Below are 23,281 nucleotides of genomic sequence, written 5' to 3' on the forward strand. Positions count from 1 at the left end.
AGTCTTCCCAGCCTGGTGCAGGTCTACAATTTTGTTTCTGGTGTCCTTTGACAGCTCTTTGGTCTTGGCCATAGTGGAGTTTGGAGTGTGACTGTTTGAGGTTGTGGACAGGTGTCTTTTATACTGATAACAAGTTCAAACAGGTGCCATTATAATACAGGTAATGAGTGGAGGACAGAGGAGCCTCTTAAAGAAGAGGTCTGTGAGAGCCAGAAATCTTGCTTGTTTGTTAGTGACCAAATACTTATTTTCCACCATAATTTGCAAATAAATTCATTAAAAATCCTACAATGTGATTTTCTGATTTTTTTTCTTCTAATTTTGTCTGTCATAGTTGAAGTGTACCTATGATGAAAATTACAGGCCTCTCTCATCTTTTTAAGTGGGAGAACTTGCACAATTGGTGGCTGACCAAATACTTTTTTTGCCCCACTGTATGTGAGTGTGTTGTTGTAGTTGGACCTCAGATTTATTTCATATTCTGTATAATTTACACATTTCGGTTGAATGCATTCAGTTGTGCAACTGACTAGGTATCCCCTTTTCCCTAATTTGGCCTAATTAGCAATAATCTGTCAAGTGTTTTTAGTTGATTACAAAAATGCAACTTCTGTTATTCCTCACATAAATAGTCTGAATAAAATGGGCTAGATCATGAATTAGACTATTACAATGGACAATTGTAATTGCTTTATATTTATTTTTATATTTATTTTGTATCACATTTTCCTTTCAGAGGGGGGGTTTCAGCAATTATAGTGGATGCATAAACAAGCCAGCCCAGTACAGCTCGATGGCTCGGCTTGGCTTAGTTTGGCTCTAACGTGTGAATCTGGCAAGATATTATTTTTGTTGACCTTATTGCAAAAAATTATTGAGTTTACCATGCATATTATACACACAATAAAAGGTGATTTGTCACAGTCAGTTTAGACCTCTAATATCCTGCAGATATGCCTGTATTGGCTCAGGGATGGTTTCCCCTGCAGATATGCCTATATAGGCTCAGGGATGGTTTCCCCTAATGAAATCTAGGATCAATGTCTCTTCTCCCAATCCTAACATTAACAATTTGTGGGGAAAATGCTAAACTGACCCAAAATCAGCGACTAGGGACAGCTTCATCCTAATCCCCCTAAAATAAATGGATTCGCATGACCTCTAGTAGGCCAATGTTCTGGTACTCCAATGTAGTCTCTGCTCATGGCCACTGGATAGAGATAGACAAGCACATCCTCTAGTCTCTACCAAAGCCTATACATTATAGACCATCTCTGTGTCAACTGAGATGGTGTGTGTGCTTGTTTACAGTAGTATTTTAATTGAAAACAGACATCTGGATACATGCTCAACAATGATCTATTAGATAAATTACATGTAAAATGTATACAGGTTCCACCAACTGTCTTGTGACCTCTTTATGTAGAATACCCCTGAGCTACAGTGGCATGCATCATTGCACATCTATCACTCCAGTGTTAATGCTAAATTGTAATTATTTCGCCTCTATGGCCTATTTCTTGGCGTACCTCCCTAATCGTACTACATTTACACACAATGTACATAGACTTTTTCTATTGTGCCATTGACTCTACGTTTGTTTATTCCATGTGTAACTTTGCGTTATTGTTTTTGTCGCACTGCTTTGCATTATCTTGGCCAGGTCGCAGTTGTAAATGAGAACTTGTTCTCAACTGGCCTACCTGGTTAAATAAAGGTAAAAAAAAAAAAAAATACAATTTGTGTCCAAATCAGGTAACTATGCCGCGTTCAGGTCCTAGTCGGAACTAGGAAACTCGGACATTTCCGACTTGCTAATCGGTTGTGGTTAACATGTGCTGGCTTAACCACTTAGCTTGTCGGACATTTCTGAGTTTCATAGTTCTGACTAGCATATGAACGTGGCATTAGCCCCTATGTATCGTAGAAGAAGTCCTTTAATAAATTATTATCTTTCTTTTCCGGTTTCCGGTCGGCTCCCGCCCCACTCCGCCATCATGAAGTTGTGAACCAAAAAACGAATGAGACAGAAAGGGTAAAAAAAAGAAAACAATTAATGAATAACATTTATATAATGATAAAATATGGTCGAGAGTGGAGCAAATACCGGGGTCAGCTTTAAATTGATTAACTGTTTCCCAGTCGTAATCTTCTGATTACAGTTGAGAAGACCAGCTCGTTAGCATTTTGATTGACTGCCATAGCTAATGCTAGCTAAATCGTTTGTGAAGAATGGAATATCAATGAAAACAATGTGGCTCGCTCGTGTTGAATAGAGCAGAAGAGGTAACGTTATAGAAGAGCGACCAATATTTTCCATCCCAGGCCAGCTAGCTAGCTCTCCAGCTAGCTACAGTGGATCCCAAAAGCCACGGTAAGACATGTCATATAAGGCGAAGGTTAGCTCGCTTGTAACGTCTCAAATACTGTCGTTCATTGGCACTGTAGCAAACATAAGCTAGCAATGCCAGCAACAGCCATTTCGCCCATTGCAAGTACCCTGCTATTCTGCGGTATACTTTTATATTAAAGATTCGGACTTTGCTCGTCAATAAAACTTACACGGAACGTGCATTGATACAAATGGCACTCTGAATCACCTGACGATAGTGAACAAATTACACCCCTTGTTTTTGCAATTCGGTGTCGTATTTCTTTGGGGAGGCGAAATGTAGTTATAATGTTGCTCTCCTCCACTGAGTGTTAAGGGACCGTCTTAAAACGGAAACGCCTTAAAGTGCAACTGAAGGCAATAAACAACTTATCCGATAGAAGATGGCATATGTTGCATTGATATTAGTCAAACATTTGTAATGGTGTCAAAATTGACTACAACGTGTAAATAGGATAATTCTGTTCATAAAGTCCGTCTCGTCCAAAACTGAGTTATATAAGTGAGTTCATCATGACTTATTTGAGGGTTGGCAGTACTCCATTTGACAGTACTCCATTTGACTTTTGACAGTACTCCATTGCCCGCTAACATGGGATACACACCTGCGGATATTGTGCCTAACTTTGTCTGAAAGTGGGGGTATAAAAGCTTGGGAGTGGGGAGTCTGTGGGACCAGTTGTGCATTTTTAAAATCATGTTCCTGCAATTCTACACTCCTAACAGGGTGATCCATATTTATAAACAGAACACAACTATTGCTCTTAGATTTTGCCACAAATTATTTTGAAAAATTGTTTTAATGACTAATCTACTCCCTTCCTTAAATCCCACCCCCAATAATTAATTGACAGGTCTGAAACCTACCAATCCTGTTACTCAGACATCCCTTCCCTAAAAATCCCACCCATAGTGATTGTTTGCCAGGTTTGAAACCCTACCAGCTTTGTGACTCACAAATATCTTGCTTCTCCCCTGACAATTGCTATTTCATTCTTAAAACCACACATTTTGACCTAAGATGGTGTAACAGTCGGTTTTGTGTTTGTCTTATCCCGTGTAAATAGACAGTTCGTAAATATTTTAATCTCACTTTTTATCTACGAACCAAATATACTTTCCAGCAACCCGCCTCACCGAATGTGGTACGGATCTGATATTTATATTCCTTATAACTGGAACTTCCATCAGGAGCTAGCCAGCTAACTAGCTATTAGTCTTTGTTAGTCATGGCTAGCAGTCTTCACCTTTAGCTCGGACACCAGCCAGCTTTAGCTCAGACAATACCAGATGCACAGCGCGATATCAACCCAGAGAATATCGGACTGCTTCTCTCTACCACATCACCGGATTCCTGCTGCTCTGGTTCATTACACCGGATCATCGCAGCTAGCTAGCTGCAACCGAGTGGCTACTGTTAGCTACTGCCTCTGTCCCGACGCAAGCACCAGCTAGCTTAGAGGTAGCCTTGAGCTAGGTGTAACGGATGTGAAATGGCTAGCTAGTTAGCGGGTACGCGCTAGTAGCATTTCAATCAGTTACGTCACTTGCTCTGAGACTTAAGTAGTGTTGCCCCTTGCTTTGCAAGGGCCGTGGCTTTTGTGGAGTGATGGGTAACGCTGCTTCGTGGGCGACCCTTGCCGATGTGTGCAGAGGGTCCCTGGTTCGCGCCCGGGTCGGGGCGAGGGGACGGTTTAAAGTTATACTGTTACATTGATGCTGTTGACCCGGATCACTGGTTGCTGCGGAAAAGGAGGAGGTTGAAAGGGGGGTGAGTGTAACGGATGTGAAATGGCTAGCTAGTTAGCGGGTACGCGCTAGTAGCATTTCAATCAGTTACGTCACTTGCTCTGAGACTTAAGTAGTGTTGCCCCTTGCTTTGCAAGGGCCGTGGCTTTTGTGGAGCGATGGGTAACGCTGCTTCGTGGGCGACCGTCGTCGATGTGTGCAGAGGGTCCCTGGTTCGCGCCCGTGTCGGGGCGAGGGGACGGTTTAAAGTTATACTGTTACATAGGCCCACATACCAGCTATTTCTAGGGCTACAATACCTCTTTTGCCAATTGGCCTGGACCCTTTATTGTCAACACGGCGCCCTGCCGATCCATCACAAGTGGTCTGCCGACATAATCGCCCGATGTGGTCTTAACAGGCTTTTCTGTTGCGATGTTGCCGAAGACCCATCTGCTAGCCCTGGCCCGCCAGCTTTCTGAATGCTGTCTCCCACACACCTAGCGTAGTAGTGACTACCGAACGGCTCCCTGACCTATTGCTGCTCATTGGCCCCAATGACCACTCAGGTACACAGCAGATGCCCCCTGGACTGTTTCAATAACACGGTACCTCATTTTGTTTACCTGTTGGCCCCAGCCTCGAACTAAGGTCCTGTATGTACATAATTGACCTGCTCTGACCATTCATAGCCATTTACCCGTTGTTGTCTTAGGTCTCCTGATCAACACCTGTGATTGTTTTATGCCTCTAATGTCAATATGCCTTGTCTACTGCTGTCTCAGCTAGTTCTTATTGTTATATTTCACTGTAGAGCCCTCAGTCCCGCTCAAAATGCCTTAGATGTCTCTTTTGTCCCACACGCATGCAGAGACCTCACCTGGCTTAACTGGTGCCTCCAGAGATGCAACCTCACTGTCACTCAACGCCTAAGTTTACCTCCGCGGTACTCACATCCTACCATACCCTTGTCTGTACATTATGCCCTGAATCTATTCTACCACGCCCAGAAATCTGCTCCTTTTATTCTCTGTTCCCAACGCACTAGAACTGCCAAAGGGGGTGGAGTTGCAATCTACTGCAGAGAGATCCTGCAGAGTTCTATCATGCTATCCAGGTCTGTGCCCAAACAGTTTGAGCATCTTCTTTTAAAAGTCCACCTTTCCAGAAATAAGTCTCAAACAAGCGGCAACAGTGATAGACCCCCCTTAGCCCCCCAGCGGTGCCCTGGACACCATGTGAATTTATGGGTCCGCTGTCAAACGATTACCCCTCATCACTGTTAAACGCTCCCTAAAACACTGCTGCAAGCAGGCCTTTAAAATCGACTTGGCCCGGGTATCCTGGAAGGATATTGACCTCATCCCGGCAGTAGAGGATGCCTGGTTATTCTTTAAAAGTGCCTCCCTCACCATCTTAAATAAGCATGCCCTGTTCAGAAAATGTAGAACTAAGAACAGATATAGCCCTTGGTTCACTCCATACTTGACTGCCCTTGACCAGCACAAAAACATCCCGTGGCGTACTGCATTAGCATCGAATAGCCCACGCGATATGCAACTTTTCAGGGAAGTTGGGAACCAATATACACAGGCAGTTAGGAAAATAAAGGGCTAGCTTTTTCAAATAGAAATGTTCTTCCTGTAGCACAAACTCCAAAAAGTTCTGGGACACTGTAAAGTCCATGGAGAATGAGACCACATCCTCCCAGCTGCCCACTGCGCTGATGCTAGGAAACACTGTCACCCCCGATAAATCTACGACAATCGAGAATTTCAGTAAGCATTTTTCTATGGCTGGCCCTGCTTTCCACCTGGCTACCCCAGCCAACAGCTCTGTATCCCCCGCAGCAACTTTCCCACCCCCCGCGCTTCTCCTTCACTCAAATCCAGATAGCTGATATTCTTAAAGAGCTGTAAAATCTGGACTCCTACAAATCAGTTAGGCTAGACAATCTGGACCCTCTCTTTCTAAAATGATCTGCTGTAATTGTTGCAACTCCTATTACAAGCCTATTCAACCTCTTTCGTATCTTCTGAGATCCCTAAAGATTAGAAAGCTGCTGCGGTCATCCCCCTCTTCAAAGGGGGAGACACTCTAGACCCAAACTGTTACAGACCTATATCTACCCTGCCCTGCCTTTCTAAAGTCTTCGAAAGCCAAGTTAACAGATCACCGACCATTTTGAATCCCACCGTACCTTCTCCGCTATGCAATCTGGTTTCTGAGCTGGTCATGTGTGCACCTCAGCCACGCTCAAGGTCCTCAACGATATCATAACCGCCATCGATAAAAAACAATACTGTGCAGCCGTATTCATCGACCTGGCCAAGGCTTTCGACTGTTTCAATCATCGCATTCTTATCGGCAGACTCAACAGCCTTGGTTTCTCAAATGACTGCCTTGCCTGGTTCACCAACTACTTTTCAGACTGAGTTCAGTGTGTCAAATCGGAGGGCCTGTTGTCCGGACCTTTGGCACTCTCTATGGGTGTGACACAGGGTTCAATTCTCGTGCCGACTCTTTTCTCTGTATACAACAATGATGTCACTCTTGCTGCTGGGGATTCTCTGATCCACCTCTAGTCAGACGACACCATTCTGTATACTGCTGGCCCTTCTTTGGACACTGTTAACAAACCTCCAGACGAGCTTCAATGCCATACTACACTCCTTCCGGGGCCTCCAACTTCTCTTAAATGCTTGTAAATCCAAATGCATGCTCTTCATCCGATCGCTGCCCGCACCCGCCCTCCCGACTAGCATCAATACTCAGTTCTAACTTAGAATATGTGGACAACTACAAATACCTAGATGTCTGGTTAGACTGTAAACGCTCTTTCCAGACTCACATTAAGCATCTCCACTCCAAAATTAAATCTAGAATCAGCTTCCTATTTTGCAACAAAGCCTGCTTCATTCATGCTGCTTAACACACCCTCGTAAAACAGACCTTCCTACCGATCATCGACTTCGGCGATGTCATTTATAAAATAGCTTCCAACACTCTACTCAGCAATCTGAATGTAGTCTCAGTGCCATCCGTTTTTTCAACGAAGCCCCATATACTACCCACCACTGCGACCTGTATATTCTCGTTGGCTGGCCCTCGCTTCATATTTGTCTCCAAACCCACTGGCTCCAGGTCATCTATAAGTCTTTGCTAGGTAAAGCCCTGCCTTATCTCAGCTCACTGGTCACCATAGCAGCACCCACCTGTAGCACGCGCTCCAGAGGGTATATCTCTGGTCACCCCCAAAACCAATTCTTCCTTTGGCCGCCTCTCCTTCCAGTTCTCTGCTGCCAATGACTGGAGCGAACTACAAAAATCTCTGAAACTGGAAACACTTATCTCCCTCACTAGCTTCAAGCACCAGCTGTCAGAGCAGCTCACAGATTACTGCACCTGTACATAGCCTATCTATAATTTAGCCCAAACAACTAACTCTCCCCCTACTGTATTTATTTATTTTGCTCCTTTGCACCCTATTATTTCTCTCTACTTTGCACATTCTTCCACTGCAAATCTACCATTCCAGTGTTTTACTTGATGTATTGTATTTACTTCGCCACCATTGCCTTTTTTTTGCCTTTACCTCCCTTATCTCACCTCATTTGCTCACATTGTATATAGACTTATTTTTCTACTGTATTATTGACTGTATGTTTGTTTTACTCCATGTGTAACTCTGTTGTTGTATGTGTCAAACTGCTTTGCTTTATCTTGGCCAGGTCACAATTGTAAATGAGAACTTGTTCTCAACTTGCCTACCTGGTTAAATAATGGTGAAAAAAATGATGCACACTCGGGGTGTGGAAAGCTCTTAGAGACTTGCCCAGGAAGACTCACAGCTGTAATCGCTGCCTACGGTGACTCTAACATGTATTGACTCAGGGGTGTGAATACTTATGTAAATGAGATATTTCTCTATTTTATTTTAAATGAATGTGGAAAAACTAATTAAAGCATGTTTTCACTCATTATGGGGTATTGTCTGTAGATGTGGCGGCAGGTAGCCTAGTGGTTATAGCATTGGGCCAGTAACCGAAGGGTTGCTAGATCGAATTCCCAAGCTGACAAGGTAAAAATCTGTCGTTCTGCACCTGAACAAGGCAGTTAGCCCACTGTTCCTAGGCCATCATTGTAAATACTAATGTGTTGTTAACTGACTTGCCTAGTTAAATTAAAAACATTTAAAGTGAATTTTTATTTATTTACAGAACAATGGTGGAATGAGTCAAATCAAATTTATTTATATAGCTCTTCTTACATCAGCTGATATCTCAAAGTGCTGTACAGAAACCCAGCCTAAAACCCCAAACAGCAAGCAATGCAGGTGTAGAAGCACGGTGGCTAGGAAAAACTCCCTAGAAAGGCCAAAACCTAGGAAGAAACCTAGAGAGGAACCAGGCTATGAGGGGTGGCCAGTCCTCTTCTGGCTGTGCCAGGTGGAGATTATAACAGAACATGGCCAAGCTGTTCAAATGTTCATACATGACCAGCATGTTCAAATATTAAACATAGTAGTTGTCGAGGGTGCAACAAGTCAGCAACTCAGGAGTAAATGTCAGTTGGCTTTTCATAGCCAAGTCAATGGGTATGAATACTTTCTGAAAGCACTGAATCTTGTTAGCTAGCCAGCTAGACTTCTCCTTTTTATAGGGAACCTAGAGACTTCCGTGTTGTTGGACTGCCTTCAATTTATGGCCACAATTATTATTTTTTTGCTCAAGCACTGTAAAAGAGACATGTTTAAGTGAAACGTCCTCCCACTGTCAACTGCGTTTATTTTCAGCAAACTTAACACGTGTAAATATTTGTATGAACATAAGATTCAACAACTGAGACATAAACTGAACAAGTTCCACTGACATGTGACTAATTGAAATGGAATAATGTGTCCCTGAACAAAGGGGGGGTCAAAAGTGAGTGTCAATGCAGCTAGTGTCCACACCAGATACTAAGTACTGCAGTGCGTCTCCTCATGGACTGCACCAGATTTGCCAGTTCTTGGTGTGAAATGTTACCCCACTCTTCCACCAAGGCACCTGCAAGTTCCTGGACATTTCTGTGGGGAATGTCTCTAGCCCTCACCTTCCAATCCAACAGGTCCCAGACGTGCTCAATGGGATTGAGGAGATTGAGATCCGGGTTCTTCGCTGGCCATGGCAGAACACTGACATTCCTTTCTTGCAGGAAATCATGCCCAGAACAAGCAGTATGGCTGGTGGCACTGTCATGCTGGAGGGTCATTTCAGGATGAGCCTGCAGGAGGGGTACCACATGAGGGAGGAGGATGTCTTCCCTGTAACGCGCAGTGTTGAGATTGCTTGCAATGACAACAAGCTCAGTCCGATAATGCTGTGACACACCGCCCCAGACCATGATGGACCCTCCACCTCCAAATCAATCCCGCTCCAGAGTACAGGCCTAGGTGTAACGCTCATTCCTTCGATAAACGCAAATCTGACCATCATCCCTGGTGAGACAAAACTGCGAATTGTCAGTGAAGAGCACTTTTTGCCAGTCCTGTCTGGTCCAGCGACAGTTGGTTTGTGCTCATAGGCAACGGTGAAGTCTGGTGAGGACCTGCCATACAACAGACCTACAAGCCCTCAGTCCAGCCTCTCTCAGCCTATTGCGGACAGTCTGAGCATTAATGGAGGGATTGTGCGTTCCTGGTGTAACTCGGGAAGTTGTTGTTGCCATCCTGTACCTGTCCCGCAGGTGTGATGTTCGGATATACCAATCCTTTGCAGGTTTTACACATGGTCTGCCACTGCGAGGACAATCAGCTGTCTGTCCTGTCTCCCTGTAGCGCTGTCTTAGGTGTCTCACAGTACGTACATTGCAATTTATTGCCCTGGCCACATCTGCAGTCCTCATGCCTCCTTGCACCATGTCTAAGGCACGTTCACGCAGATGAGCAGTGACCCTGGGCATCTTTTGGTGTTTTCAGTCAGTAGAAAGGCCTCTTTAGTGTCCTAAGTTTTCATAACTGTGACCTTAATTGCCTACCTCTTGTAAGCTGTTAGTGTCTTAACGACCGTTCCACAGGTGCATGTTCATTAATTGTTAATGGTTCATTGAACAAGTATTGGAAACGGTGTTTCAACCCTTTACAATGAAGATCTGTAAAGTTTTTGGATTTTTACAAATTATCTTTGAAAGACAGGGTTTTGAGAAAGGGACATTTATATGAGAAAAATAGTAATTGAAAAACAAGGACTAAAAGAGATCTGCAACTGCTGTGTGTTCGATTTATGGTGTAAGAATTGTGAAAATGCTTAAGTTCAATGCATGCAGACCTTCTAGCCATCTAGTTTAAAATGGATTTAATTTTTTTTTTTAAACAATGATATACAGAAAATAATCTGTCAAAGTGGAGAAAATTTCTAACATTTGTAAAAAATAAATAAGCAGATCTAGATTAGATCAGTATTCAACCCCCTGAGTCAATACATGTTAGAATCACCTTTGGCAGCAATTACAGCTGTGAGTTTTTCCGGATAAGTCTCTAAGAACTTTCCACACCTGGATTGCGCAATATTTTCAAGCGCTGTCAGTGGTTATATGTCATTGCTAGTGTTAGGGTCTAAATTTCAGAGTAAAGACAACACTAGATAACAATTTTCAGGCCTTGCCATTGATTTTCAAGTCAAAACTGTAACTTGGCCACTCGGGAACAGTCACTGTCCTCTTGGTAAGCAACTCCAGTGTAGATTTGGGCTTGTGTTGTCAGATTATTGTCCTGCTGAAGGGGGAATTCATCTTACCAGTGTCTGGTGGAAAGCAGACTGAACTCAGTTTTCCTCTTGGATTTTGCCTGTGCTTAGCTCATACCATTTTTTTAAAATCCTGAACTCCCCAGTCCTTAAAGATTACAAGCATACCCACTACATGATGCAGCCACCACGATGCTTGAAAATGTGTACAGTGGTACTCGGTAATGTGTTGTATTGGATTTGCCCAGAACATTACACTTTGTATTTAGGAATTAAAGGCAATTGCTTTGCCAGTTTATTTTGCAGTATTATGTGACTTGTTAAGCAAACGTTTACTCCTGAACTTATTTAGGCTATCCATAACCAAAGTGTTGAAATATTTAATGACTGAAGACATTTTAGCTTTTATTTTTAATACAATTTAAACATCTGAATTCCACTTTGACATTGTGGGGTATTGTGTATAGTCCAGTGACACACAATCTCAATTCAATCATATTTTTATTCCTGCTCTAACACAACATTTTGAAAAAGTCAATGGGTGTTAATAGTTACTTAAGGTTCTGTGTGGTCTTGTATCTAAAATGTTATTTGTTTATAATCTCCAACATCAAATTGTGTCCTCATGACATGCAGGTGTGGCTAATATCAAATTCCTCTCTTGTATTCGTGTTTGCCCACAGATTTGTCTTTGGTGGGGTGCAGGCATGCACCCAAATTAGCAACTGGGATGCCATTGCCAACACCAACATGAACATTTTCGATTGAAAACAATTGAAGGATTTTGGCGTTGGGCAACAGAGCTAGGAAGGGGCAACCCCATCCTTCATAATGGTAGGGGAAACACTGTATTAACCAAAATGCATTTCACCGAAAAGCATGCTCCTGAAATGATTTAGGTGTGTGTAGTATGTGTGTAGTTGCCTGAAGATTTAAGATTGGGGTGGCAGGAAGCCTATTGGTTATGCGCATTGGGCCAGTAACCAAAAGTTCACTGGTTCAAATCCCTGAAACAAGGTGAAAAATGCTCTTGAGCTAGGCACATAACCCTAATTGATCCTGTAAGTCATTTTGGAAAGGAGTGTCTGCTAAATGACTCATATGTTTAAAAATAAAAAATAAAAAATAAAATAAAACGGATTCTCCAGAACTTTTGTATAATTTCAGCCAGTAGTTAAGTGGTGCTGAAACTGGTCCCCTTTTTTTGTGTACTACGTCATCCAATTGGTATCTTACAGCTTTGCTGTGCTTAAGATTAGGGTTGTAAACTTTTAAAATAAATTGAATCCTTAACGTTAAGAAAAGATTCTATCCCAAAAAAAAATTTTGCAACGTTACACTAAACAAGGGGCCTACTGAGTGGCGCAGCGGTCTAAGGCACTGCATCGCATTGGTGCGGCTGGGTACTGGGTAAAGCAAGCATTGTGTCAAGAAGCACTGCAGCTTGACGAGTTTGTTTCGGAGGACGCACATCTCTCGTCCTTTGCCTCGACTCCGTACGGGTGTTGCAGCGATGGGACAAGACTGTAACTACCAATTTGGATATCACAAAATTGGGGAGAAAAAGGGGTAAAAAAATGATTTTACCAAACAAAAATCAGCACAACATGCAACAATTTCTACGATTTTACTGTTAGAGTTTTTATAAGGAAATCGGTCAATTGAAATAAATGAATTGGGCCCAAATGTATGGATTTTACATAACTGGGAATACAGATATGAATCTGTCACAGATACTTAAAAAAAAAAGGTAGGGGCGTGGGATCAGAAAACCAGTCAGTATCTGGTGCAACACATCTCCTTTGTATAGAGTTGATCAGGCTGTTGATTGTTGCCTATGGAATGTTGTCCCACTCCTCTTCAATGGCTATGCGAACTTGCTGGATGTTGGCTAGAACTGGAACACACTGTCGATCATGAGTATCTCAAACATGCTCAATGGGTGACATGTCTGTTGAGTATGCAGGCCATGGAAGATCTGGGATGTTTTCTGCTTCCAGGAATTGTGTAAAGATCATTGCGACATGCGAAGGCGATGCTGAAACATGAGGTGCTGGCAGTGGATGATTGGCACTAAAACGGGCCTCAGGATCTCGTCACCGTATCTCTGTGCAATGATATTGTCATTGATAAAATGCAATTATGTTCGTTGTCCGTAGCTTATGCCTGCCCGTACCATAACCCCACCGCCACCATGGGTACTCTGTTCACAACGTTGACATCAGCAAACTGCTCTCCCACACGAAGCCATACATCATTATGCAGTTTTGAGGCGGTTTGGACATATTGCCGAATTCTCTGAAGTGAAGTTGGAGGTGGCTTATGGTAGAAAAATTAACATTCAATTCTCTGGCAGCAGCTCTGGTGGACATTCCTGCAGTCACCATGCCAATTGCACACTCCCTTAACTTGAGACATCTGTGGCATTGTGTTATGTGACACAACTTCACATTTTAGTGGCCTTTTATTGTCCCCAGCATAAGGTGCACATGTGTAATGATCATGCTGTTTAATCAGCTTCTTTATATGCCACACCTGTCAGGTGGATGGATTATTTTGACAAAGGAAACGTGTACGACAACTTATTCCAGACAATATCTGTCAACTTCGCACAGCCATTGCAGAGGAGTGGGACAACATTCCACAGATCACAATGAACAGCCTGATCATCTATATTTGCTAAAGTAACAAAGTTCATAACAATAACAAGGTTATATACAGGGGGTACAGAGTCAATGTGCGAGGTTACAGGATAGTCGAGGTAATTTGTACATGTAGGTACGGGTGAATTGACTGCATTGATAATAAACAGCGAGTAGCAGCAGTGTAAAAACAACGGGGGGTCAATGTAAATGGTCTGGGTGGCCGTTTTGATACATTTTTCAGCATTCTTATTGCTGGTGGTAGAAGCTGTTAAGGAGTCATTTGGACCTAGACTTGAAGCTCCGGTACTGCTTGCTATGCGTTAGCAGAGAGAATGTGCTAATGCAGATACCAAAGTCACAAAAAGCAAGGTACAAAACAGAGAACTTGGCAAACAAGTCATTTGTGGTAGGCGTGGAGGCCGCCATCTTTATGCACGTCCGATATTCAAAGGCTTTGAGGAACTTTTTAATTTCTCTTCCGGAATTGGAATGGAATTCATTGCAATCCTGACATGTTGGCTACATTTCAATGCAGACAAACTTAAGCTCAAAGCCTCATACCTGTGTGTGTGTGTGTTCGTTCATTTGTTCAGGCGCTGGCCATGCCGTCCAGTGTGCGGGCCGGGAGCCTGAAGGACCCAGAGGTAGCTGAGCTCTTCTACCGAGATGACCCTGAGAAGCTGTTCACCGACTTGCGGGAGATCGGCCATGGCAGCTTCGGAGCGGTCTACTTCGTAAGAAAGGGGGCATCTGTGGACTTGGCTTAAGTGGGCAAATGGATGCATCTCACTCTGTAGTTTACTGTTTATTGTGTCCCTTTTTGGGAGATGATTTCTTAGAATGGATGAGCTGAGATATTTGTCATTTGGTGCTGCATACATTTTTACTAAACACTCCTAAATAATACACAGTACAGTATTTGGTACATAGTAAAAACTTGTAGTAGGGGAATTCAGGCAAAACTTCAGTGATGGATGCATGAGAACTGGGAAGAGAAATGGAATGGGTGTTGATAAGATGAAGGGTGAAATGATAGGGAGGCAGCCACTAGGCTAGCTGAAGACAAGTGAAGGATGAAAGGTAGGAGGTGGGTAGTTATGGGTAAAAAGGTAGCACAGGGTAAGAGATCGGTGAAGGATGAAAGGTCCTTTTTAAATAGATGGTGAAAAAGTGACTACTGAAGGATGGAGGGGGAAAGGAGTGTGAAAGAGGTGAAGCTGTAGTTTATCAATTTGTCTGTGCATGCACTTGATGATATGTGTGCGGCCAGTGGCCACTGTTAGCATGATTAGAAATGATTAATTTTAACCCTTCCTTACCCCCTATTCCTTACATTAGGCACATGACATCCGCACCAATGAAGTGGTGGCCATTAAGAAAATGTCCTACGGTGGCAAGCAGTCCAATGAGGTAGGAACACAGATTGAGTAATGGTCAAATGTACCTTGTTATAAAAAATTTAAAAAGTGTTCACCACATTTGCCATCTGTTGTAATGGTGTAGGCCAAGTTTTTAATGTTTGAGATCTTTTTCTCTTATGAAGAAATGGCAGGATATCATCAAAGAAGTAAAGTTTCTCCAGAAACTGCACCACCCCAACACTGTGGAGTACAGAGGTTGCTACCTGAGAGAGCACACAGCATGGGTAAGTGAAGCACTTCTTTAACTCAAACATGGTACCCTATTCCCTCTATAGTGTACTACTTTTGGGGGCCATAGGGCTGAATAGGGTGCCATTTGGTATTGACACTTGGACTAAGGGTCACTGACAAATTAACTTTCACTCGTTGATTATTGATGTTTTCAGTCAGCCCCTATTCACTCCCTATCCCTTCCCCTTGGCCCTAACCCTTCAGTGTTGGCAGATCTAAAGGGTCTGGATAGGTATATGCAGTGTAGTGGAGGAGCTTCCATCATATTTCATCCACCTTGCAAACATTGAAGTGGCCATGGGGAAGGTGTAGGGAATACATTTTGACCGGCTCTCCATCACGTTTCCCCCCTTCTTGCTCCATATGTTAACCTCCATCTCTCTCTCTCTCCTTCATTCTCTTAGCTGGTAATGGAGTATTGTTTGGGTTCAGCCTCCGACCTACTGGAAGGTGAGTGGAAAACAACTAGATGGTTTAAGTTCAAGTTTACGTTTAAACAAGTACTTCATGTGCTGTACACTGGGGTGGTGGAAGTAAACCAGGGTTGTGTTCATTAGTTGCGTAATGGTAGAACACGAACTGAAACGGGAGGGACAACCTGTGTTTGTTATCAAATAAGAAAAGCTTATTTTCGTTCTGTTGCAAAAGGTTTTTTGTGTGCCCGAATGAACACGACCAAGCCGTCAAAGAATGAGTGCATAACTGTTAATTTTGTCTCCCTCTGTGTGCGTAGTCCACAAGAAGCCCCTCCAGGAACAGGAGATAGCAGCCATCACCCACGGTGCATTGCAGGGCCTGGTGTATCTTCATTCTCACAACATGATTCACAGGTGAGTGAACCTCTCTCCTCCCCCACACGATGGGACGGGAAGGGAAAAAAAGAGAGAATGAAAGAAATGTAATCCAAACATAAGCGCTCATTGTTGAATGGGAGGTGTGTCATGGATGTTTTAACCCTTTAAAAAAAACGTATCTATCCCTTTCTATCTCGGTCTCTCTGTTCCATTCTATTTATATCTTGCTCTTTCTCTCCCTCTCTAGCTTCCTCCCTTCCAGTCTCTTTTTTTTTCTCTACCCCACTTCTTTCTCTCTCCTCTCCTTCCAATTAAAAAGGCTTTATTGGCATAGAAAGTGTTACCACATACATTGCCAAAGAGAACATATAATATTGACTTAGTTAATAAATATATTTATTTACTGACTTAATATTATTGAGTCAATGATGACGTCAATTAATAATAAGAAACTGAATACTCAATGAATAATAATGGTGTCTCCCCCACACTTTCTCTCCAGGGATGTGAAGGCTGGTAACATCTTGCTGACCGAGCCTGGCCAGGTGAAACTGGGTGATTTTGGCTCAGCCTCCATTATTGCCCCGGCCAACTCGTTCGTGGGCACGCCCTACTGGTGAGACACTGGCCTCCTCTGTTGTTTCTATGGTCATTATTGTAAGATTGCCAACTCTATTGATGACAATAGCGATATGATCCAGAAGTAGGACAAAATACAAAGGATGTGTCCCAGATGGCACCCTATTCCCTATATACTGCCACTACAACAGAGGCCCTGGTCAGAAGTAGTGCACTATATAGGGTACCGGTTGGCAGGGTGGGCCGACCGGTGCCCTATTGATTACAGCTTTACGCACTCTTGGCATTCTCTCAACCAGCTTCACCTGTAATGCTTTTCCAACAGTTTTGAAGGAGTTCCTACATATGCTTTGCACTTGTTGGCTGCTTTTCCTTCACGCTGCATTCCAACTCATCCCAAACCATCTCAATTGGGTTGAAGTTGGGTGATTGTGGAGGCCAGGTCATCTGATGCAGCACTCCATCACTCTCCTTCTTGGTCAAATAGTTCTTACACAGCCTGGAGGTGTGTTGGGTCATTGCTTTGTTGAAAAACAAATGATAGTCCCACTAAGAGCAAACCAGATTAGGTATTGTATTAGGATCCGCATTAGCTGTTGCAAAAGCAGCAGCTACTCTTCCTGGGGTCCACACAAAACATGAAACATAATACAGAACATCAATAGACAAGAACAGTTCAAGGACAGAACTACATAAAAAAATTAAAAAAAGACACATGTAGCCTACATATCAATACATACACACAAACTAGCTAGGTCAAATAGGGGAGACGTGTTGCGCTGTGAGGTGTTGCTTTGTTTTTTGAAACCAGGTTTGCTGTTATTTGAGCAATATGAGATGAAAGGAAGTTCCATGCAATAAGGGCTCTATAATACTGTACGCTTTATTGAATTTGTTCTGGATTTGGGGACAGTGAAAAGACCCCTGGTGGCATGTCTGGTGGGATAAGTGTGTGTGTCAGAGCTGTTGGCATGGCGTATCACTGCAGAATGCTGTGGAAGCCATGCTGGTTAAGTGTGCCTTGAGTTCTAAATAAATCACTGACAGTGTCACCAGCAAAGCACCATCACACCTCCTCCATGCCTCACGGTGGGGACCACAGGCGGCGATCATCCGTTCACCTACTCTGCGTCTCACAAAGATACGGCGGTTGGAACCAAAAATTGAACATTTGGACTCATCAGACCAAAGGACAGATTTTCACCGGTCTAATGGCTATTGCTCGTGTTTCTTGGCCCAAGCAAGTCTCTTCTTATTGGTGTCCTTTTGTGGTGGTTGCTTTGCAGCAATTTGACCATGAAGGCCTGATTTCATGCCGTCTCCTCTGAACAGTTGATGTCTGTTACTAGAACTCTGAAGCGTTTATTTGAGCTGCAATTTCTGAGGCTGGTAACTCTAACTTACCCTCCGCTGCAGAGGTAACTCTGGGTCTTCCTTTCCTTTGGCGGTCCTCATGAGAGCCAGTTTCATCATAGCGCTTGATGGTTTTTGCGACTGCACTTTAAGAAACATTCAAAGTACTTGATATTTTCTGCATTGACTGACCTTCATGTCTTAAAGTAGTGATGGACAGTTGTTTCTCTTTGCTTATTTGAGCTGTTCTTGCCGTAATATAGACTTTTACCAAATAGGGCTATCTTCTGTATACCCACCCCTACCTTGTCACAACAGATTGGCTCAAACGCATTAAGGAAACAAATTAACATTTTAACAAGGCACACCTGTAAATTGAAATGTGACTACCTCATGAAGCTGGTTGGGAGAATGTGCAAAGCTGTCATCAAGGCAAAGGGTGGCTACTTTGAAGAATCTCAAATATAAAATATATTTTGATTTGTTCATTTTTGGTTACTACATGATTACATGTGTTATTTCATAGTTTTGATGTCTTCACTATTAATCTACAATGTAGAAAATAGTAAAAACAAAGAAACCCTTGAATGAGTAGGTGTCAACTTTTGACTGGTACTGTGTGTGTACTACATTTATTTAAAGGAACTCAGTCCGGCTTTCAACTTACTCTTGAAAGTTATAGTAGTAGAATGCACTAGGTGTAATTTTGAAATTTAGTACTGCGTCATCAGTTTTCTGCTTGTCATGTCAGTTATTACATACCATAGGGAGCTATTTATTACTTGTCAAAAATGTCCAGGTCAACTAGCCCATGTCAGCTCGTTTTTCTTTTTTGCCCATAGATTTAGTTGTAATGTTTGAGTCACTCATATCACATGAACACACATTAGACTTGGCAAAATCTGTAGAATTGCAGGAAATAAGCTTTAAAGCAACCAAATGTTCTCTCCGCCAACGAGAGGTGTGAACAGTTTGTCATGAACAGTGCTTGTGCCCATAGAAATAGACGTGGCGCATAGGGGGGTGCAGTATGTTCTTCAATGCTGGAAGGGGGGGGGGGGGGGGGGTGCTGCTGCTGTGTGGAAGAAACAAATTGGCAACACCTGTTATAGGATGTGTACATATTGAATTCTTTCCTATATATTGCACTACTTTCTACCAGTCCCCATTGTTGGGAATAAGTTGACATTTGGAAAACAGAAATAGTGGTGTCTCACACTGGCGTCGATGTGTTTTACCTCCGTACAGGATGGCTCCTGAGGTGATCCTGGCCATGGACGAGGGCCAGTACGACGGCAAAGTGGATGTGTGGTCACTGGGCATTACTGCCATAGAGCTGGGTAAGCTAAGCACAGGCCATATAATTCACATGTTCAGTCTTTTAAGGTGTATGTACTGTATATCTATTCTTGATATGTTTTTGCGTCTACTATTAGTTTTCTTGCCAATACTTTGTGCTTCATTGAGCTTGCCTGGCACAATGGAACAAATTGCCTCGTCCCTGAAGTGCCAAACTGAGCCTGAGCACAAGCAAACACTTGATTTATTTATGTAAAATAAAGTCGCAAAGTTGTTTTAACTGTGTTTTCTGTGTGATCGGTCCAGAGGAGTTCCGATTTATGCGATAGAAAGGTGCGCGGTAAACGGAGGAAGAGTCTGATTTTTATGTTGCAAAATCTAAATTATATACACTATATATACAAAAGTATGTGGACATCCCTTCAAATTAGTAGATTTGACTATTTGTCAAACGAGCACACAGCCATGCAATCTCCACAGAAAAACATTTCCAGAAGAATGGCTCGATAGCTCAGTGACTTTCAACATGGAGCCGTCATAGGATCACGCCTTTCCAACAAGTCAGTTCGTCAAATTTGTGCCCTGCTACAGCTGCCACTGGTAAACTGTAAGTGTTGTTATTCTGAAGTGGAAACGTCTAGGAGAAACAACGGCTCAGCTGCATAGTGGTAGGCCACACAAGCTCACAGAATGGGACCAGCGAGTGCTGTAGCGCGTAAAAATCATCTGCCTCTGGAAGCAACGTCAGCACAAGAACTGTTCGTCTGGAGCTTCATGAAATGGGATTCCATGGCCGAGCAGCCGCACACAAGCCTACGATCACCATGTACAATGCCAAGCGTCGGCTGGAGTGGTGTAAAGTTCACCGCCATTGGACTCTGGAGCAGTGGAAACGCTTTCTCTGGAGTGATGCTTCACCATCTGCCAGTCGGACGGACGAATCTGGGTTTGGCGGATGCCAGGTGAACGCTACCTGCCCCAATGCATAGTGCCAACTGTAAAGTGTGGTTGAGGAGGAATGATGGTCTGGGGCTATTAATGGTTTGGGATTGGCCCCTTAGTTCCAGTGAAGGGAAATCTTAACGCTACAGCATACAATGACATTCTAGACGACTGTGTTTCCAGCTTTGTAGCAACAGTTTGGGAAGGCCCTTTCTTGTTTTAGCATGATAATGCCTTCGTGCAAAAGGTGGGGTCCATACAGAAATGGTTTGTTGAGGTGCGTATGGAAGAACTTGACTGGCCTGCACAGAGCCCTAACCTCAACCCCATTGAACGCCTATGGGATGAATTTGAACGCCGACTGCAAGCCAGGCCTAATTGCCCAACATCAGTCCCCGACCTCACTAATGCTGAATGGATGCAATTCCCCGAATCAATGTTCTAACATCTAGTGGAAGCCTTCCTAGAAGAGTGGAGGCTGTTAAAGCAGCGAAGATGGGACCAACTTCATATTAATGTCCATGATTTTTAGAATGACAGATTCGACGAGCAGGTGTCCACATACTTTTGATCATGTAGTGCATTTAATGTTCACATTGTCACAAGGCCGGTTCAAGAAAGGGGAAACAAAATCCAAGCCCGGTTCATAGCACTTCACTTACAAACTAAAGATCATTTCGATAATCACCAAATTAGTCTCTCTTGTGGCTAAACTTGTCTGTCTCTCAATGTCCTCTTGTCATTTTATCCTCTTTGTTCTGTATTTCTTCCTGTTCTTTCTCCCCCGGGGGTCTCCATTGTTCTATTTTTCTCGTGCGTAATTGCCCCCGTCCTTTCCCCCACCCCTAATGAGGGGTGTGACGTCGGGGATTCCCAGAGTGGCCCCGCCCTTCTGAATATCCTTGGCCCCCACACCTCTGGATGGTTGAAACACCCGCGTCCTCAGAATCAACACAGCAGGTTGAGCACCAGCCGCGACTAGGGCGTCGTGGCAGGATAGCGTGTCTGTTTCTGTGATGGACCCCGGATCTATGGACGATAGAGAAGTTAAAGGGTTGCAAGCTGAAGAACCATCTAGTTTACGCTACTGTTCTTTTTTTTTGTTGAGACGCCTCAACTCCCCAACCCAGCATATCTTACCCCCACTGACAGTTTTTTTTTTGCGCAGCAGGGATTCTGTAAGGCCTTGCCTGGCTCCGTGTATATATGATGCTGGATGAGATCTGTATTCCCTGGGAGGGCTGAGAATATCTCCCAGCGTCGGTTCACTAGGGCCCGTAGGTCCTGCTCGTGCTTGTGCGTCAGCGACTTCCTCACCTGCACCTCTGTCGGGGGTTGATCTTGATGGGCTGCGGGAAGGGAGCAGAGCATAACGTTTTCCATTTCTCTCGTGGTACTCCTTGTAGCTGTTCAGGTTTTCTCCTACCTGTCTGCCTAACAGTAATTTACAGGTGATCATTTTGCCGATACTTCATATGGACCCCTCCAATGCGCTAAGAACCTATGTTCAGCTTTCAGAATTAAAAGGGGTACCTTATCTCCTACATTAACTTTGGGGCTGGAAAGTCCTGTTGTGGGCTTTCAGTTGCGCTTGCTGCTCGCTCCATGTGTTCCTTCACTGTTGGCCACACTGCGGCCATCCTGTCTCGCACTAAGGTGGCATGTTCTGTGGGGACTCGGCTGGGCTTCCCATGCCTCCTTGTTGAGGTCCAGGATCCCACACTACGGCCTCCCATATAACAGTTTGAATGGGGAGAAGCCCGTTGACGACTGGTGCACCTCCCTAAGAGCAGACAGCAAGTGAGGTAATAACATGTCCCAGTTCCTCTCGTCCCGTTACACAACTTTTTTTTTAGCATTGACTTAACTGTTTTATTTAAGCGTTTGCATAAACCATCTGAGGATGATATACACTCGTGCGTATCTGTTTTACCTGGTGCAAGGCACACAAGTCTTTCGTTATGCGTTACATAAACAGGGTCCCCTAGTTGGTCAAAATAGAGGAGAGTAGGCTGACTCGGAAAACATTTGAAACTCTTTAGCAAATCCTTTTAGTGGATAAATTGCGCAGGGGAATGGGTTTGGGGTATAATCGATTACCACCTGTATATATTCGTGCCCCTGGACTGATTTGGGAATATGACCCACCAGCTCCATAGCTATCCACTCTAAGGGCATCTCAATGATGGAGGGGGATGTGCGGGATTCTGTAATTGACTTTGGGGACATGACTTGCAGTACTAATCTGCATGACTTGTAATGCCCGGCCAGTAGATTCTACTTATGATGCGCTCCTTAGTTTTGTCTACTGCCAAGTTGGCTCCTAAAACATGTGAATGCACCAGGTACAGTACCATGTCTCTCTATGCTCTAGGCACCATTAAGTGCTCCCGCACTTCACCCCTTCTCTTAACCACCCAGTACAGTGGAAAGACCTTCTTTATGCAGTAATAAGGAGGGTTTTGCTCATTGACACCCTCCGCTTCACTCTGCGTCACGCCGAGACCAGGTCCGGGTCGCGCAGCTGTGTGGTGCCAAACTGTCCTGTCAACTCATCAGGCTGTCTACTCACTGGGGGCTGTGCGGGACCTTGGTCTCTTCTTCACCCAGATCGAGTGTGGGGAGGAAGAAAAGGAAATTCAAGATCAGAGGCTCAGGCAGCTTGTTTCAAGAAAAGAGTGGACACATGCCCAGGTATTCCAACGGAGGAAATACCTGGGCATGTGTCCACTGTCTTTTCTTGAAACAAGCTGCCTGAGCCTCTGATCTTGAATTTCCTTTTCTTCCTCCCCACACTCGATCTGGGTGAAGAAGAGACTTCTCCTAGTGCCATTGGGACACCTTTTGGGGATGTGTTTTCTGTGTGTGCCAGTGACTGCATTGCATTTCTTATGAGCTCCGGTGCGGGCTTGGGGTGGTTCTGTTTAGTCTCTCCCTAGCAGTACCGGTAAATGCTTCACCGCCTCCACCTTCTTGGTGCACAGTGCCACTGGGTATATGCACATGTCCCCATAGATACACAAGTCTGTCCTCTGTTCCTGACACACATCTCCCTCCTGTACAAAGTGTGACAGAACAAGGGTAATCCTACTACCTGAGTCGAGCACCCCTTCTGCGTCCTGTCCTTGGATTTCCACAGGTACCATCATGGCTGGGGCTCCCTCTGCGGTCC

The 23,281-nt window shown here is 43.9% G+C and overlaps 1 protein-coding gene across 3 annotated transcripts in view; it reads left to right on the forward strand.

Moving 5' to 3' along the window:
• Positions 1 to 1,970: 1,970 nt before the first annotated feature.
• taok2b (TAO kinase 2b) overlaps positions 1,971 to 23,281 on the forward strand; it is a 62,987-nt gene continuing 41,676 nt past the window's right edge. For 2 of the 3 annotated variants that reach the window (XM_055921173.1, XM_055921154.1), the window contains exons 1-9: positions 1,971 to 2,374; positions 11,529 to 11,679; positions 14,084 to 14,224; positions 14,829 to 14,900; positions 15,034 to 15,135; positions 15,547 to 15,592; positions 15,876 to 15,972; positions 16,439 to 16,552; positions 19,117 to 19,208. In XM_055921173.1, coding sequence (XP_055777148.1) covers positions 11,677 to 11,679; positions 14,084 to 14,224; positions 14,829 to 14,900; positions 15,034 to 15,135; positions 15,547 to 15,592; positions 15,876 to 15,972; positions 16,439 to 16,552; positions 19,117 to 19,208 — 667 coding nt within the window. In that variant the 5' untranslated portion in view covers positions 1,971 to 2,374; positions 11,529 to 11,676. The remainder of the gene's footprint in view (positions 2,375 to 11,528; positions 11,680 to 14,083; positions 14,225 to 14,828; positions 14,901 to 15,033; positions 15,136 to 15,546; positions 15,593 to 15,875; positions 15,973 to 16,438; positions 16,553 to 19,116; positions 19,209 to 23,281) is intronic. The other variant, XM_055921164.1, reaches the window with a different exon arrangement.

Source organism: Salvelinus fontinalis, chromosome 1 (assembly GCF_029448725.1).
Source record: "Salvelinus fontinalis isolate EN_2023a chromosome 1, ASM2944872v1, whole genome shotgun sequence".
Taxonomy (NCBI): Eukaryota; Metazoa; Chordata; class Actinopteri; order Salmoniformes; family Salmonidae; genus Salvelinus; species Salvelinus fontinalis.